We start from the raw sequence: 20,327 nt of genomic DNA on the forward strand, positions 1-20,327 counted from the left end.
GCAATTTTGTTTTTCTGTTCATAATGTACATGTCTATGTTACAGCCTATCATGAGCCATGAGCCTCACGATAGCCTGTTAAGCCTCCTGAGCACACGCTAAATGGACATGCTAGTTACCATATTGTTTAGTGTACTGTGTATTGTCTGAATGATAAAATATATGATATATATATTTTGGCAGTGTTATTTAGTAGCAAAAAATGTAATAACCAAGAGTCTTAGCTAATTCAGTTGTTATAATTATTAGTGCATTGTGTAAAGTGTAAAACTGTAATGGGATGTGTGTTAATGCTTGAAGTGTATTTATCATTATCAAGACTTATTCAGACAAGTTAGCGATAATGCTAAAGGAGTAAATACAAAAGGAGAAATAAATAGGTGCTGGGCAGTGTTCAGCAAGTAAACCAATAGATGAGCAGCATGATATTTTTATGGAACAGAGCTCAACTGTCCTCAGCATACTTTGAACATATACACTTTCAATGATAAATACTTTAGACATTCCTGGACAAAACTGTACAGCTGTCCCAGTTCATATTATATTTGTTTTTATTTTATCTATTCATGCTTTTGTGAAGTACCAGCACTTTAACTTTTTTAAAACAGCTACTGTGTTTATTGTTATTCACCAAAACACAAATTCCGATTTTGCCTACACTTACACGCGGATACTGCTGGTTGCCCTTCTGTTGGCCTCTCTGAGGTGATGATGACTTTCACTTCAATATTCACGTTTGTCTGTGAATCACTGAGGGTAACAAAAGAAAACATGTAGCAGACTAATCTTGATGTTTTAGCCTTGCCCTATCTAATGTAACCAGCTGCTGCTGCTATCAACAATAATAAGTAACAACAATAAGTAACCAAAACAAACTAGACAATTCCCCGCCGGGAAATCATGAGTGGGCTGTGCACTTTGCCCCTTGACGAAAAAACTATCAAAGCTAAAACAAAAGTTGAATATCACGTTGATAAGTTGGACTTGTATCTACATTTTAAAGTTCGAATGGTGTGTCTAGGTCAAAGTATGCCAGAGATGTAGGTTTTTGAAATCTTTTTTTCCATCTTTTCACCTGGTCTCATTCACTTTCAATGGGAAAAGGTTGTTGTTTTTTTTTTTAGAGACAGACAGAGACAGGCAGAGAGAGAGACAGAGACAGAGAGAGAGACCGACAGATAGCGAGAGAGAGACAGGCAGAGAGTTAGAGAGAGAGAGGAGCCGTCCACACCAGCCCGTTAATTTTGCAACCGTTAAGTTATGTTCCCGGTTTTACGTTCTGTCTCCATGCAACCGTGCTTTTCGGACGATTCGGGTTTCAGCGGTTGCGTGTGGATATGCCAACCACGTATGTTTTCATTGCTTACGTCAGAGCTGAGCGTGTGTAAATATTGCCCGTGCATCAATGTAAACACAGAGTAATGACAGTTAGAAGGTGGTTAGAGGTTGTTAATGATCTAGAACTAACCCTAGTTAACCAGCTCGGTCCAGACAAACGATTCCCCTTTGCGAGTCGCGAGCTATTTTATCACACCCCGCGTGAGGATGCATTTTTTTTCATTTAACAAAACCTCGGTTGCAAAATTAACCGGGCTGGTATGGACAAGGCCAGAGACAGACTCTCTCTGTTGGCCAACATTCCGCCAAAGACACTCATTGAAAACCCAGAATTTTTCCAAAATCACTCACCATCATTAAAGGGTCAGAGTTCCAAAACTATAAATCGTAGGAAAAAAGTTCAAATACAACTTAAATAGATGAGACTTGTGCCTGTACCGCCGCACATCCCACTATGGACACCTATAGCTCTGCTATAGAGGTGTCCATAGTGGGCTGGCAAGCACAGCGACACCCCCACGACACCCCCCAACAGCTCCAGCTCCAACTCCAGTCACCTCCACCAATGCCCACCTTAATGGGCCCCCTCTCCCCACCCTCCTCAGTGACGACTCTTTCCATCCATGAGAGGGACGTCAACAAACTCTTCAAGAGACAGAACCCCCGGAAAGCTGCTGGACCGGATTCGGTCTCCCCATCCTCCCTGAAGTACTGTACTGATCAGCTGTCCCCAGTGTTCACAGACATTTTTAAGACCTCACTGGAGACCTGTCACGTGCCAGCCTGCTTCAAGACCTCAACCATCATCCCTGTCCCCAAGAAGCCAAGGACCACCGGACTTAACGACTTCAGACCCGTCGCCCTGACCTCTGTGGTCATGAAGTCCTTCGAGCGCCTTGTGCTCTCACACCTCAAGGACATCACCAACCCTCTCCTGGACCCCCTGCAGTTTGCCTACAGAGCCAACAGGTCTGTAGACGATGCTGTCAACCTGGCCCTCTACTATATCCTCCAGCACCTGGACTCTACAGGAACCTACGCCAGGATCCTGTTTGTGGATTTCAGCTCTGCTTTCAACACCATCATCCCAGCTCTGCTACAGGAGAAGCTCTCCCAGCTGAACGTGCCTGACTCCACCTGCAGGTGGATTACTGATTTCCTGTCTGACAGGAAACAGTGTGTAAAGCTGGGAAAACACATCTCCAATGCACAGACTATCAGTACCGGATCCCCCCAGGGCTGTGTTCTTTCTCCTCTGCTCTTCTCCCTGTACACCAACAGCTGCACCTCCAGTCACCAGTCCATCAAGCTCCTGAAGTTTGTGGACGACACTACCCTCACTGGACTCATCTGATGGTGACGAGTCCGCCTACAGGTGGGAGGTTGACCACCTGGTGACCTGGTGCAACCAGAACAGCCTAGAGCTCAATGCTCTAAAGACAGTGGAGATGGTTGTGGACTACAGGAAGAACTCAGCCTCACCTGCCCCCATCACCCTCTGTGACTCCTCTATTGACACTGTGGAGTCTTTCCGCTTCCTGGGAACAATCGTCTCCCAGGACCTCAAGTGGGAGCTGAACATTAGCTCCCTCATCAAGAAAGCACAGCAGAGGATGTACTTCCTGCGGCAGCTGCAGAAATTCAGTCTGCCAAAGACCATGATGGTGCACTTCTACACAGCTATCATCGAGTCCATCCTCACCTCCTCCATCACCATCTGGTACGCTGCTGCCACCACCAAGGACAAGGGCAGGCTGCAGTGTGTCATTCGGTCAGCAGAGAAGGTGATTGGCTGCAACCTCCTGTCTCTTCAGGACCTGTACACCTCCAGGACCCTGACGCGTGCAGGAAAGATTATTGCTGATCCCTCCCATCCCGGTCACAAACTCTTTGAGACACTCCCCTCTGGCAGGAGGCTGCGGTCCATCAGGACCAAAACCTCACGCCACAAAGAACAGTTTCTTCCCGTCTGCTGTCAGCCTTATCAACAAGGCCTGAATCCCCCCTGACACTCCTCACACTCCACCTCTACCTCTGACTCTACTGTCACACTGACAGCACCATAACTCTATGCGTTACATTAACGCTCAGCTTGAACTACCTAGTCATTTGCACATTTTCATTCATTATTTCTTGTAATTGTTCACTGCCAGCTGGTCTGCTCCTTTTACCCAAAAAACAGATTGTGTATATATATTTATATTATATAGTTATATTTTCTACTTTTTAAAATAGTTTATATTGTTAATTTGTTATATTTTCTATTTTTTAAAATAGTTTATATTGTTAATTTGTTATATTTTCACTTAATAGTCATTTGATGCATGCACCAACATCACCACAACAAATTCCTCGTATGTGTAAAATCGTACTTGGCAATAAAGCTTTTTCTGATTCTGATTCTGATTCTGACTTGTTGTTAGATGTGATGAAAATAATGCACAGATACACTCTTCTTCCTACCACTTGAACTGTGACTCCATCAGCAGCATTTTATATCATGATTTTTCATCTCGTGATTATGTCTTTTTCTGTAAAAAAAACCCTTTTTTATCTTATCCTTTTCTTTAACTGGTGGAAATAGGCTTTCATATCACTGTGAACCATGTGTAAAGTCTGGCACAGGACACATTTGATTTGATTTTAGTCACCTGTGTTGGGTGCATAGATCGGTGAAATGCCCTCACAGGACACTTTAGTGATGAGTGGATCTTCTTAACATGTATATGATTAAAAACTAGATTATGCAAACTGTCAACATTTGATTTTGTCACTTGGTGAAAAAGAGGCAGTCAAGCAGCGCTGCGGCAGGACTACAACTATAGACTGGAGTACTCATGTACCACATCATAATGTTGCATTTTTTCTGTGTTTCAGTTTGAACTGTAAGACCTGCATCATCGTAGGGAATGGAGGAATCCTGGCCAACAAGTCTCTTGGACAGAAGATTGATGAGATTGATGTAGTGGTCAGGTATGTTTTGACACAGAAGTATTATACTGATGACAAGGGCTGACCAGTATGCTTTAAAGCTTTGATGGTTCTACTGTAGCCATGGTAACTGATGTGAAAATCAGTGCTTGAAAGCTTCTGGTTTTTTTGTTTTGTTTTGTTTTATTTTGTTGCGTCGGCTGCAATGACAAGGAGCCAGGAAGTTCATGTAACTTGTCTCAAAAACCCCCACATTGAATTTTGGATACAGGTTTAGAAAAGACACTGGTTGATTGTGTCCTCTCCTGTCCTCGTCACTCATTGACTCATAATTAGAATATTAGCCAAGTTTATAAGTAAATAATGACCACAAGTTGTGTTGACAACCCATTCAACACAACTCTCGAGAACCATTTTCTATTAACTCTGGGTGCATGCATATGAAAATCCCAGGAGATACACTATATTGCCAAAAGTATTCACTCACCCATCCAAATAATTGAAATCAGTTCCAATCACTTCCATGGCCACAGGTGTATAAAAGTAAGCACCAAGGCATGCAGACTGTTTCTACAAACATTTGTGAAAGAATAGGTCGCATTCAGGAGCTCAGTGAATTCCAGCATTGTACTGTTATAGGATGCCACCTGTGCAACAATTCTAGTCATGAAATTTCCTCTCTCCTAAATATTCCACAGTCAACTGTCAGTGGTATTATAACAAAATGGAAGCAATTGGGAACGACAGCAACTCAGCCATGAAATGGTAGGCCTCGTAAAATTACAGAGCGGGTCAGCAGATGCTGAGACGCATAGTGCGCAGATGTCGCCAACTTTCTGCAGAGTCAGTCGCTATATACTCACTCTAACTGCATCAACTGCAACGGTTTGTTTCTAAATGTCAATCTTAACTCTTTACTTAGCTCTGCTCTATCAAATGTTTTTTTTATTGCTGACTATGCTGCTGTTTTTATTAATGCTTGTTGTTTATTGATGGTCGAGTCTGGGTTTGGCAGTTGCTAGGAGAACGGTACTTGTCTGACTGCATTGTGCCAAGTGTAAAGTTTGGTGGAGAGGGGATTGTGGTGTGGGGTTGTTTTTCAGGAGCTGGGCTTGGCTCCTTAGTTCCAGTGAAAATAAACTCTGAATGCTTCAGCATACCAAGAGATGTCAGGCAATTCCATGCTCCCATCTTTGTGGGAACAGTTTGGGGATGGCCCCTTCCTGTTCCAGCGTGACTGTGCACCAGTGCAAAAAGCAGGGTCCATAAAGACATGGATGAGAGAGTTTGGTGTGAAAGAACTTGACTGGCCTGCACAGAGTCCTAACCTCATCCCGATAGAACACCTTTGGGATGAATTAGAGCGGAGACTGAGAGCCAGGCCTTCCCGTCCAACATCACTGTGTGTGACCTCACAAATGCGCTTCTGGAAGAATGGCCAAAAATTCTCATGAACACACTCCTAAACCCCAGAAGAGTTGTTCTGGGGTGTTGTAGCTGCAAAGGGTGGACCAACATCATATTAAACCTTATGGTGTATTAATCAAGGGTCAAGGTAAACTTTATCATCCCACAAGTGGGAAATTCATGTGGTCACCATTGCACGTTACATTCCTATATACTATACAGCAGGGGACACCAACACGGTGCCCGCGGGCACCAGGTAGCCCCCAAGGACCACATGAGTAGCCCTCAAGCCTGTTCTAAAAATGAAAATTGAATATTGATATTATCTGTTTCCCACCTTGTTAAGTCATTGTTGATAATTATTGTGAGAAATCATTAATGCGATCAGTGTCTTCACATAGATGAGTATCATTAGTCATTAATAATAATATATAACTAAAGTTAAACTGAGCAAATTTGTTATTTTGGAAGAGTGTATCAAACTGGTAGCCCTTTGTATGTTTCAGTACCCATGAAGTAGCTCTCAGTTACAAAAAGGTTTGTGACCCCTGCTATACAGCATTAAAGGAAAAACATAAGGCATTTAAGAGAAAAAAGAAACAATCACAGGACAGACAAAGAATAATAAGAATACTGAGGAGACATGACAAGCATGTGTGAATAAATAAGATAATTGAATGTTCATTTGAAGTAGTTTGAAATACTTACCTTTTTTTTGTCCAATGTTGTATAGTCTAATTGCTGTTGGCACAAAAGACTTGTTGTACCTTGTGGTTGTAATTTTCTTCTGCAGTTTTAGGCCACTTGACCTGCTACTTCTTAAAAAAGTCAGGTGAAGAGGGTGGGTTGAGTCTTTTAGGATTTGATCTATCTTTTTTAAAGTGAGGTCATACTGCTGGATATTTCATCAGCTGGAAGGACTCAAGAAAGTCTAGCCTAACTTTCCCAATTATTAAGAGTGAACGTGCTGAGTCCTTTCCCCTCAGCTGCATTAACTAATGATAAAATTATTGTACAAATTCATAATAAAATCAAAAAGCATCAAAAAATGCTTTTTGAATGCAGAACAGAGTGCTTTTAATGATATCCTCTAATACTCACACCCTCAAATCAAATCAGTTTTATTTATATGGCCCAAAACCAGTCACATAGCCTCAATGGGCTTCACAGTCTGTACAATGAATGACATCCTCTGTCCTTAGACCCTTAAGTAAAGTCAAGTAAAACTTGCCATGTTGATGGGGAAAAAGGAGCCTTTTAACTGGGGAAAAAAAGGATGATGAAAACCTCAGGAAGAGCCACAAAGGAAGATCTCTCTCCTAGGATGAACTGACATGCAATAGATATCACATGTACAGACCTGAACAATAAAATCAGTTCCACTAACAGAATATCTGATATAAATTATAATATATGTGCTATAATATAAGTGTGTGGATCCAGGATCCATCGCTAAGTGGTGCCCAAGCCACACATGATAATTAGAAATAGACAGAGAGATCAGAATGAATAGGCATCAACATTTACAGACATACAGATATAAGCAATGATCCAGTGGAGCCCAGGATATGAAGATCTGGATACGAAAGTATGTGATGTAGCAGGAGCCAGAAGAGGTAGATGATCCCAGGGGCCCTTGGTCCATCAGAAGGGAGCCTGAATGAAAAGAGAGGAGGAGGAGGAGGAAGCTATAGAGAGTGTGGAGAGTGACACAGCTTGCAGCTTGTGGGAACAGAAAAAAAAACAAAAGTTAGAGAAATGCGTTAATCAGAATAAACAGGTTTTTTCTCGTCAAAAGGATAATGTAAATGCTAATACCGTAGATAACTCATTGAGACTGAGACCGACCCACTGAAGATGCTTAAAGAAGTAAGTTCACTTACGCGAGTTTAGATTTAAAGGAATCAATAGAGTCAAATTGTTTGATGTCAACTGGAATGTTATTCCAGAGAAAGGGGGTATGATAGGAAAAAGCCCTGCAGCTAGCTGACTTCTTCTTTACCCAGGTAACCATCAGGAGCCCTGAATTTTGAGAGTGTAATGCACAAGTTGGAACATATGGTATGATGAGATCTGACATGGTGGGGAAAGGCTGTGTACAGTTTTGTATGTCATCAGCAGCAGCTAGTCTGATCTTATATTAATTTATAAGATCATCATCATCACATAATTATAACACTGTACGTATTATCTATTTAGGGGGACAAGGGGCCGAGGGAACACGTATGCAAGTATATGCATTTCCTAGGACCAGCGGTGCTAGGAACCCTATTGTAATTGTAAGGATTACAATAGGGCCCGAGCAGGGAACCTGTGAGGTCCCTATTGTTTTTCGAAGGATTCTTATTAGGGTCCGCGCAGGGAACCTGCAAGGACCCTATTGTATTTCAAATGATTATCATTAGGGTCCGAGCAGGGAACCTGCAAGGAACCTATTTGTTTTTTAAATGATTATTATCATTATTATTAGAACCCGAGCAGGGAACCTGCAAGGACCCTGCTTATTAGGGCCCAAGCAGGTTCCCTGCAAGGACCCTATTGTATTTCAAATGATTATTATCATTAGGGCCTGAGCAGGGAACCTGCGAGGTCCCTATTGTTTTTCTAAGGTTTATTAGAACCCGAGTAGGGAACCTGCAAGGACCCTGTTGTATTTCAAATGATTATTATTAGGGCCCGAGCAGGTCACAGACCTGCAACTCACCAAATCTGGAACGTACGTCACATCTGGTGAAAAATTTGATACTTTCATGTCATTGGGCGTGGGTGTGACCTGCAGGCTCTGTAGCACACCCTAATGTTCTTGCCTACCTTCCACGTGTGCATAGATGCACAAAATTTGTTACGCAGATTCATCATGTGCAGACGCACAAAAAAGTCTGGAGACCGATATCGTCAGTCGAACAGGAAGTCAGCCATATTGATGTGTGGCAGCAAATTTGACAAATTCATGCCTACTTTGAAAACTATCTTGTCCTAGAGCTTAAACACCACAGTCTTCACATTAGCTCAATTATCATCTTCATGCCTTGAAGAACAAAAGTTATGGAAATCTTTCAGCTACGTCATACTCTAGTGGGTGGGACTGTGGAAACCTTTTTTTTTCCCTTGCTGTCAGGCATCAAGGTTTTATATCTTCAACATACAATTTCCTATCCACACCAAACTGCTCATAAGTGTGAAGGCTGTCTCTATGAGCACATCTCAGCATCAATTTTGGCCACCTTTTTGAAATACAGTGGAACCCCGACTTACGAAGTGAATTCGTTCCAGAGGGTCTTTCGTAAGTCAAAATTTTTGTAAGTCGAAGCACCTTTTTCCCTATAAATAGCCTAATTCGTTCCAGGCCCCTTACCAGTCGTGTATTTCTTCTACAAATATGACTTAATATTTGAAAAAAAGAACACTAAGAATATTCCAAAATACAATCTGAAATGACAAAAATAATTTATAAATGATAAATGTATTAATAAATATCAATAAAATAAATTATGTATGTACCTTTTGAGTGAGGCGATGCTGGCTTAAGACGAAGTTCTTGGTGGAGGAGGAGGTGGCGGAGGCTGAAGAAAGCATACGTATGCATGCATACATACATATGTGTACATGTACATAACAAAATGGAATTTAATTCTAAACATTAAAACTAAAACTTACATTTACGTTAATTAAAGTATGTACGTAAACTGTGCAATGATATTTTTTTAAACATTTTTAAAAACTTTTTTTTTCTATTTTATAATTTTTTTTTTATTTCAGTCGGGAGGGTGGGATTTCGTTACGCGGGCATTTTGCCGTACCACGGGCAGAAATATTGCCGTTAAGTGCCTTCGTAACTTGAATTTTTCGTTAACTGGGGTCTTCGTAAGCCGGGGTTCCACTGTATTGCCGTACATCATACTTTCACATCTTCCTCCTACAGATTGGACACCACCGACTTCACATTCACTCCATATCATCTGCCATGCCTTGAGGAACAAAAGTTATGGTAATCTTTCAGCTACATCATACTTGAGTGGGTGGGACAGTTGAAAGCATTTTTTCCCCTTGCCATCAAGCATCAAGGCTTTATAACTTCAACATACAATGTCCTATCCACACCAAACTGCTCATAAGTGTAGAGGCTGTCTCCCCAAATTACACTGTTCATCAATACTAAATCAGCCATTTTGATTTTGGCCACCATTTTGAAATATCACAAATCCTCATACTTCACAGTCACTATATACCCCTCAGATTATGCCAATAACTCAGTAGGAAAATCTTTATCCTACGTCATACCTGCTGGCCGTGGCGGTGCCGTCATTAAAATTCTTCGTCGTGAAGCATGAAGTCCTAATAACTTCTTCATACAATTTCCTATCTCGGCCAAATCTCTCAGGAATATCGAGGGAGTCACCCTGAACAGATCTGTGTTGTCATTGGGCATGGTCGTGACTTGCGGGCTCTGTCGCGCCCCCTATTGTGATGCCCCGCCTCCTAGAAGCACATAGGACAAGGACGAAATTTGGTACGCACTTTCATCATGACTGGACGCATAGAAAGTCCATTTGGACCCATGCTCTCAGTCCACCAGGAAGTCAGCCATATTGATGTGTGATGGCGTTTTGACAAATTCATGCCTACTTTGAAAACTATCTTGTCCTAGAGCTTAAACACCACAGTTTTCACATTCACTCAGTATCATCTTAATGCCTTGAAGAACAAAAGGTATGGAAATCTTTCAGCTTTGTCAAACCTGGTGGCCATGACAGCGGACGCCATTTTTTTCCTTCGCTGTCAAACATAAAGTCCGTATATCCTCCACATGCAATGCCCCATCTCCAAGTCCAAATTCCTCATATATGTAGACAATCTCGCCCTGAATACATCTACACAGCCATACAAAGTCAGCCATTTTGAATTTGGCGGCCATTGTTTAATATTTCCGTACATCATACTTTCACGTCTTCCTCCTACAGATTGGACAGCACTGACTTCAAAGTCAGTTTGTATACTCCTCAGACCATGCCAATGACATACTAGGAAAATCTTTATCGTACATCATACCTACTGGCTGTGGCGGTGCCCACCATTAAAATCCTTCGCCATGAGGCATCAAGTCCTCATAACGTCTTTGCACAATTTCCTATCTTGGCCAAATCTCTCAGGAATATAGAGGGAGTCGCTCCAAATAGACCTGTGCATCAATACTTTGTCATATCCATAGCGCCACCCACTAGACACAGGAAGTCAAACATCATCCGATTGACATGACGTTTACTGTTTGTTTTCTCCCCAGCATCACATGAAAGTAACAGGTGAGCACGCAATCTCATGACACCGCATCCAGACGTAACTGCTGGTTGCAGTGGTGCTGTCCATTCAAATCCTTCGCCATAAAGCATCAAGTCCTCGTACCTTCACCATTCAATGTCCTATCTGCGCCAAATCTCTCAGGAATGTAGAGGAACGCGCCCTGCACATATCTGTGCATCAAAACTGTGTCATGTCCATAGCACCACCCACTGGACACAGGAAGTCAGACAAAGACAATGATGGTGCACTTCTACACAGCCATCATTGAGTGCATCCTCACCTCCTCCATCACCATGTGGCACGCTGCTACCACCGCCAAGGACAAGGGCAGGCTGCAGCATGTCATTCGGTCAGCAGAGAAGGTGATTGGCTGCAACATCCCGTCTCTTCAGGACCTGTACACCTCCAGGATCCTGAGGCGTGCAGGAAAGATTGTTGCTGATCCCTCCCATCCCGGTCACAAACTCTTTGAGACTCTCCCCTCTGGCAGGAGGCTGCGGTCCATCAGGACCAAAACCTCACTCCACAAGAACAGTTTCTTCCCGTCTGCTGTCAGCCTTATCAACAAGGCCTGAATCCCCCCTGACACTCCTCACACTCCACCTCTACCACTGACTCTACTGTCACACTGACAGCACCATAACTCTATGCATTACATTAACGCTCAGCTTGAACTACCTATTCATTTGCGCATTTTCATTTGCACATCATTTCTTGTAATTGTTCAGCTGGTCTGCTCCTTTTACCAAAAAACAGATTGTATATATATATTTATATTATATAGTTATATTTTCTACTTTTTAAAATAGTTTATATTGTTAATTTGTTATATTTTCTATTTTTTAACAACAAATGCAAAACCTACTTTTTCGAACTCCTCCTAGGCAATTTGACCAATTTGCAGTGAATTTTGCGTGAATTATCTATGGACCCTTCTGACAAAAAGTTACCAAAAGAATTTTGATAGTCCATAAAACGGCCAAAATTTAAAACAACAAATTACTGCATATTGTGTTGAAAGCAGACAATCTTGCATATCTAAACAAAATACTATCTGATTATCACGTAAATATTCATAATTGTGTTCCATGGACTGATGAGGCTTTGTGTAAAATTTGGTGCAAATCGGCCAGTAGATGGCGATCTGGTCACAGTCTACTTAGTTTGAATGGAAAGTAAATGGGAAAATCTTAAAACCCTCTTCAAAACTCATCGACTTTCAACCTCTTCATGCTTTGAGCTACAGATACCATTCCACCTTTTAAAGAGTCAGAAGACCTTGAACTGTTGGGCATGTATTCAGTTTTTAAAAATCTTTTACGGTTTCCAAATCATCGCAGTTTGAGTTTTAAGGATTTTTAGGCCTTCTTCTGATTTTGTAATGGGTGTGTATTGCATGAGCTAGAGGGCGTGACGTCATCGCTAGAGTGTAGAGCAGCTGGATGAACTGGATCTTGATTTGGATCCCACATCTTTTACTTCACATAGACACTATATACGTAGAAATGTAGGACATCTTGATGTAGGACTTACACTTTTGGCTGTAGAAGTCCTAGAGTGACAAGCACTCCAGCAGCTCCCCCGTAAGGCACAAAGTTAATTTTGAGCCTAGGTTTCTGGAGGAGAGCAGACAGTACTTGTTTTGTCTCTCGCTCTGCCGCCGTCATTTTTCACTCTCCAGAAATAAAAAATGACATCACAGATTTCACCAATGTCTCCTGTTACTCAATATATAAATATTTTGGTGATAACCATAACAGTTTTTTGAAACTCTTCATCTTTTAAAACTCTTTCAACCCTCTTACTTTTTAGCTTTCATCATGCAGCACACCCCATTAGTTAATCAGTACTTCTCTGATCTGGCTGGATTCTCTCCCAAGAGAACCAGTGTGCTTGATGATACTTTGAGCTCCTTCCTCAAACTATTTCCTTTACAGGTTTAATATGTTACTACTAACTGTCATACCTCCAGTCACCAGTCCGTCAAGCTCCTGAAGTTTGCGGACGACACCACCCTCATTGGTCTCATCTCTGATGGTGACGAGTCCGCCTACAGGTGGGAGGTTGACCACCTGGTGACCTGGTGCAACCAGAACAGCCTAGAGCTCATTGCTCTAAAGACAGTGGAGATGGTTGTGGACCCCAGGAAGAACTCAGCCTCACCTGCCCCCATCACCCTCTGTGACTCCACTATTGACACTGTGGAGTCTTTCTGCTTCCTGGGAACAATCATCTCCCAGGACCTAAAGTGGGAGCTGAACATTAGCTCCCTCATCAAGAAAGCACAGCAGAGGATGTACTTCCTGCGGCAGCTGCAGAAATTCAGTCTGCCAAAGACAATGATGGTGCACTTCTACACAGCCATCATTGAGTGCATCCTCACCTCCTCCATCACCATCTGGCACGCTGCTACCACCGCCAAGGACAAGGGCAGGCTGCAGCGTGTCATTCGGTCAGCAGAGAAGGTGATTGGCTGCAACCTCCCGTCTCTTCAGGACCTGTACACCTCCAGGACCCTGACGCGTGCAGGAAAGATTGTTGCTGATCCCTCCCATCCCGGTCACAAACTCTTTGAGACACTCCCCTCTGGCAGGAGGCTGCGGTCCATCAGGACCAAAACCTCACTCCACAAGAACAGTTTCTTCCCGTCTGCTGTCAGCCTTATCAACAAGGCCTGAATCCCCCCTGACACTCCTCACACTCCACCTCTACCACTGACTCTACTGTCACACTGACAGCACCATAACTCTATGCATTACATTAACGCTCAGCTTGAACTACCTATTCATTTGCGCATTTTCATTTGCACATCATTTCTTGTAATTGTTCACTGCCAGCTGGTCTGCTCCTTTTACCAAAAAACAGATTGTATATATATATATTTATATTATATAGTTATATTTTCTACTTTTTAAAATAGTTTATATTGTTAATTTGTTATATTTTCTATTTTTTAAATAGTTTATATTGTTAATTTGTTATATTTTCACTTAATAGTTATTTGATACATGCACCAACATCACCACAACAAATTCCTCGTATGTGTAAAATCCTACTTGGCAATAAAGCTTTTCTGATTCTGATTCCGATTCTAATTGTCAACATTGTTCTGCTCTCAAGGCAGCGGAGCAGAACAGCCCACCTTTTCTCCTACAAGTTTGGTGCATTCAACAGTAGCATACACATTTCTCACTTATCCATATATCACATTCACGACTGATGCAGTTACTATTCACACCACATGCTTTTTGTAAATAGTTACTGTTTCAAAATAAATATTCTGGTTACACTTTAACATGACTTGTCTCATGTTTGTGGCATGAATTGAACCGGTTTGTGACAATAACATTATATAATGTGGGGTGACTGCTGTCCATAGGGCTGTCTCTATTTTCTTAGTTTATCAGGTGTTGCTGTACATCAGTTGAACTGACAGTGAGTCAATATTCATCATCATGACCCTCTTTACTGTTAAGTCACACTTTTATGATTTACCATCTATTTTGGATTTTGTTAAAGCCCCCTCTGGAAAAGAAAAGCACCAGCTGCCACAAATGCATCCCACACACATATGCTTACAGGAAGAATTAGGTGTCATTTATGGAAACCTGTCACTTTCTTGAACTCATGTGCCAACCTGGGTGCCACACACACTATCCAGACTTTACAATGTATCATAGCTGATCAAAGGCCCTATATATAAAGATTTACACAGTTCAAACCACTAATTTTTTATTCTTCCTCCCAGGACAGAGGAGTCACAGCAAGAGTGGAAAACATTGTAAGGGTGATGCCAGTTCTAACACTACAACCAATATCTTGTGTGGATGACATGAAGTCCAGCTTCCAACTCTTTTTACCAGAGTTTATTGAGGAAATGATACTGGATGTGACAAACATGGAGGGGAAGCATGTGTTTAGGGAAATACGGTGAGCATTTGACCAGGTCCGTAGCCAAGCTTACATGTGTCTGTTGATTCTGGTTGGAGCTCATCACCCACCGCTTGTCTGGTTAGGAGTTTGCAAGCCCCAGCTGCTGCCCAAGGCTAAGCCCCCCAATGATGGCAACAACATTGACATGCTACTAATGTGATGCCTTTGTTTGCAAGGCACACTCCAACCTGATTGTGTAATGCCACTCCTGTGTGTCGAAAACACACACACACAAACACACAAACATACACATAGATGTGTTACACTTGGTAGAATCTGGTTGAAGTCAAAAGCAGACACAAGGCTGCAGCAGTATGAAAAGCTTCTTTATTTCAACACAACTGAATTCATAGCTGATGATGGTTTGAGGTTGAGGCTGCTGAAGAGCTGCGTGGTGTCTAGCTGCTTGGAGGAGCGCATGGCAGGTGGAGTGTTGCAGCCAGGCTGAGGAAGTGTGTGGTGTTTGGCCACTTGGAGGAACACAGCTGTATACAAAGCATGTTGAAATTAGTTGTTATACTGTTTCCAGTATAACACACTGGTGAACTAGAGTAAGTCTAGATTATACCATTGAGAGAGCCATACACCGCATGTGCTGGGCGAAATCATCTGGCAGGTTGACAGGCAGGTTGGTAGTGTGTTGATCAAGACTTTTAAGCAGGCATTGATTGCCAACCTGCAGTAGGTTGCAACTCTGCAAGTAAACAGAACACACAAGCACAAAAAACACAACACAGACACCGCAGCCATCCCGGTAAACCAGGAGTACCATTACCAGTGCCTTTTGCTTTTTGAGTCAACATGAAAGGTAAAGCAAAACCTGCATTAGCAACAGCATATGACTGGCAGCAATTTATATTATGAACAGAATAGTAAGTGCTATATATCAGCCAAATCTTTTCAAGAAAATGTTATACATATAAAATTCCAATCATTGAAATTACTGATAAGAATTGCTAGTACTGTTTATCATACTGTGTGTTTCACTTTAGAATGCTGCTGTAATGCAGGAAATGAAACCCATAAATAGAACACATTTTTTGGGTGTTTTTTTTTTTAATTTTATATATATATATATATATATATATATATATATATATATATATATATTGAAGTACACACACAATATAGAAGTACACCAAACGCCTGAAAAGTAAACATGCATATTTAACAACAACAATATACATTTTATCATTTTTTTGTTTGTTTTTTATATTTTGAACACACAATATAGAAGTACACAAAACTCCTGAAAAGGAAACGTGCATATATGAATAATATAAAATGTATCAAATACCTCTACTAAAAATTACTACTACTATCCTCTTCTCCCTAACTACTCTGTGCTGGATGTAAAAGAACACATGATCCCTTCATGGTCACTGAAATAAGTTGGCAACACTAACGATTCAACAATATAATGTGTTGTTTTCACATACACATGATCAATCAGTGTGCCGTTTATTGTTGTGGGTTGTTTCACAAATTGAACAAACCCTTTGTTTCTCATAAATTTGGCCATTGACGATGATTTCAAAATATCGTCATTGAAATCTTCCATGACAGCAATTGTGTTACTTAGTGGATTCAGCCAATCAAATAATTTGCCTAAATTTCCTTTAAACAAAGGCATGGGATAAGATGGTGGTCTATAAATTACTGCTATAAAAATGCTGTATGTAGTGCAGTGGTAAACCAAACATTCTAAATTGACATTTGGTACCTGGAGAACATTACATGCCAAATTGTCTGCACTATACAGGCCAACTCCACCATGCTGTTGGCCTTGAATTTCTGTCAATATTGGGTCGCTGCTATTGTAGGATAAGGTCCTTGGCTGATTATGATAAGCATAACCATCCATCCTTACAGTTTCAAATGAGGAAACTGCAGGTAGCCATGTTTCTGTAACAGCAATGCAGTTAGGCTGCAAATGCTGTGTGCGAAGTGCCAAGATACATACATCAGATACATGTGAGGTCAAATTCTGCACACTCATCAAAAACACAGTAAAGGTCTGTGTATTGAATTTGTGCCTTGAAATATTCTCGACCATGAAGGGAGGCATGTTTTCAACTGCATCTTTGATTGAGTCCTTACAATAGATGGCTTTCTCCTTAAAGTCCCTAATCACCAACCCTGACAAATTTCTAACCCGACTTAAAGCTACATGCGCCTGTCCAGCTGCAAAAATCCTTTCAAGCGACACGACCGCTTTATCCACTGTAATGCCTTGTACTTTATGTACTGTACATGCCCAGGCGAGCTTCAGTGGAAATTGCTGAAGCATTCCAACCTTTTTAGTCACCCTCTCCTCTTCAGGTTCAATGCCCGTGGAACCCATTTCTACTGCAGAGGCAAATGCACAACGTTTCCTCTTCTGTATGCCTACCCTATCGTCATCAAATTTGACGTACACCGTCTGAGGAAACCGCGTTCCATCATTCTCCGGATAAACTATGTGTGTCACAGTGCCACACGCCCCATTAACTAGACCATCTGCTACATCTAAGTTTTTAAACAGCATTATACGGGCATCTTTCCCCAAAAGCAGTGTCTCATCCAGACATGTGTCATATGTTCCGGAGTGATGTCCGCTTATCAACTTGAGCTTGCCTGTTTTTTTGCTATTGACATAATCCTATCTCCACATGATCCGGACAACTCTTGAACAACTGCTTTAGATTATGCTCATTTACTTGTCGATTTGTCGGAAATGTGTGCAAAACTGAGCTGACTTCGCCAGTTTCACAATGTTTCAATATTTCAGTGTCGCTATCCAACATCGGGGTACCTTTTGAATGAGTTCGAACTCTGTTCAACAACTCTGCAAATACGGGATCTTTCTGACGAACAACGGTTTTCAATTCTGCAACCTTAAACAACCGAGACCACAAATCACCACCTTCCAGGTCATCTATATACAGAGGTCTCCCTTTCACTGGAGGCAATTGATAAAAATCTCCAACTGCAATTACACTAACATTTCCAAACGGGGAATATTCACCAGATTGCTCAATTTGTCTTAGTCTTCCATGGATATAAGCCAATAGTTTGTGATCAACCATGGAGATTTCATCTATGATCAAAAGTTGCAAGCTACTATATTTAGCACGTAAAGAATTCAGCTTCTCCTCACCCAATGGAGTGTAAAGTAAACGTACATCTTTACCTATGCTAAAAGCATTGTGAATGGCAGCTGAATTTAAATTGTGTGCAGCTATCCCCGTAGGAGCTGTTAGTACAACGCAAATGTTGTCCGGATCACGACACCCTCTCGACAACAACCTCATTGCCTCGTACTGTACAGCCCTGATCAAATGGCTCTTACCTGTCCCTGCCCCACCTGTAATAAATACATGCATCGGATCTGGCTTTGCTCCATTTACCCTATCCAAGCACCACTGCCTAATCTAATAAAAAACACACATCTGTGTCTCATTCAGAGACCTAATCAAAGCCAAACCGTCTTCTCTGTCGAGGACATTGTTCCTCTTTTCCAATTGTGCAACATCTTTACTGTTCACAGCTAAATCTGGAATGCTATCTACATGTTCGTCCACTATCTGCTCTGTCTCTCTACGTTCCTCTATACTCTCTAAACACTCCAACTCCTGCTCTGGGCACAGCTCGCACCAGGCATCCTCTACAACACCCTCACTATCAATTGAATTTTGGATATCATCCAACTTGTCTGCATCTCTTTCAAATTTGCATCTATTCAGATCAACAACCTCTTTAACCGAATGTAGCAATTTATTATCTAATCTCACATGACCGTGTCTATAAAACTGCTCAAACATCTCAAATCTCTGGATTCTTAGTCTCCGAAAAGCGCACGTAACGAACAACTGCAGGTTGCGTTCGTGTTCTTTTCAACACCACAATCATTATCTAATTTAACCCTATGGCCAGCTGTTTCGTTTTTACTCAAAACACGATACTCTGACGCAAATGTTGCCAAACACGTTATTAAATGTACTATCTTTCAGCCTGTTCTTGTACCTGTCCACAGAACTCGTCATCCACATATCTTCATCTGTAAGATCATGTGATGATGCTTTTTGTTTCAACACACTTAAAGGCAAACTCATTCTAATTGTATTCTCCCCTACCGGCACAAACACAACTTTCCTAGAGCACTCCTAAAGATGCATGTTTGTCAATCTATACAACGCCTCTTGAGCACAAACATCCCTATTGTGTAAATACACACTTCCTAAATTTTTCAATGCATCTTTAGCACTACTGTTACCTTTAGCTGCTTCCCTCTGAGCATTTCTTAACAACAAGCCCATCTCCTTTTCTGCCTTGGAGATGTAAGAAATAATGTAAACTACACAAGCATAGGCATCAACAACATATTGGATGACGATATTAGCATTCCAGCATTTCAAAAGCGGTTTGCTATATTGATTGATCCAAACTTCGTTCGCCTGCCTCTTCAAAACAACATGCGTCTTCTTAGCTACTCGATTGTAAGCAGCCTCAAAATGACTTTGGTTTAATCCTAAATGTCTAAACAACTCTTCCACACCATCAAAACTGGCATTCTCATCTGAAAGAGCCTCCTTCATTTTATGCGCCACGGTCCAATTTATGTGCTTCATCTACTTTACATTTACAAGATTGTTTGTCATCCTCTTCACTAACTTGATGTGAAATAAAAGTTTTTGCGGATGGTGGCTTAGGAAAATTGAAACAACAAACAGTTTTATTCTTTTTACAAGATTTTGAATGTCGTTTTGAATGTTGTTGCACAGATGTAACAATCTCCAATAATGTTTCATCCTGTGCTGGTAATTCACATGTCACATAGTGATCAATAAACTCAACTACCTCTTCATCTGTGTTTTTATCAATTATTGGGGCATTCTCTATCCAAAAGTGGCAGTGAACATGTGGTGATCCACACTGCTGGAATTCCACCCTATAAAAATAATCCTTTACTTTGCCAATAGGATTAGATGGAGACATGAGCACCTCTCTCAAAAAACAATGCCAACGAAAATCAAACATTCTGGCCGCACTGACCGGACTGCCACGCAAAAGTTGACACCTCTCTGCATAATCTAACTGTTCAGCTGTCTCTGTTCTACTTGCCTGCTTCAAAATACTATTGAGGAGACCTTTCCACCGCATATCAGCTGAAGAAAATGAACAAAACCACGTTGGGACACCCAGCTGATGAACACAAGCCAACAAATCACGCTGGGCTCCCTGCCAAAAAGATGGAGTACCTCTAATAGGTTTTAGAAAACGAAATCCATCATCAAACTGCAACAATTTTTTCAAAGGTTCTTCATCATTTAATACCTTTCTACTGACCTTTGATATAGCACCTCTTTACCCTTTCGCAATGCTATTGATACATTTGACACAACCTGTTCTACCTCAGATAAGTACTGAGCCAAAAAGATG

The 20,327-nt window shown here is 41.4% G+C and overlaps 1 protein-coding gene across 8 annotated transcripts in view; it reads left to right on the forward strand.

Moving 5' to 3' along the window:
* st3gal3a (ST3 beta-galactoside alpha-2,3-sialyltransferase 3a) overlaps positions 1 to 20,327 on the forward strand; it is a 198,184-nt gene that overhangs the window by 97,527 nt on the left and 80,330 nt on the right. For all 8 annotated transcript variants that reach the window (XM_037115135.1, XM_037115137.1, XM_037115139.1 and 5 more), the window contains one exon: positions 4,215 to 4,310. In XM_037115135.1, coding sequence (XP_036971030.1) covers positions 4,215 to 4,310 — 96 coding nt within the window. The remainder of the gene's footprint in view (positions 1 to 4,214; positions 4,311 to 20,327) is intronic.

This window comes from Acanthopagrus latus, chromosome 11, assembly GCF_904848185.1.
Source record: "Acanthopagrus latus isolate v.2019 chromosome 11, fAcaLat1.1, whole genome shotgun sequence".
NCBI lineage: Eukaryota > Metazoa > Chordata > Actinopteri > Spariformes > Sparidae > Acanthopagrus > Acanthopagrus latus.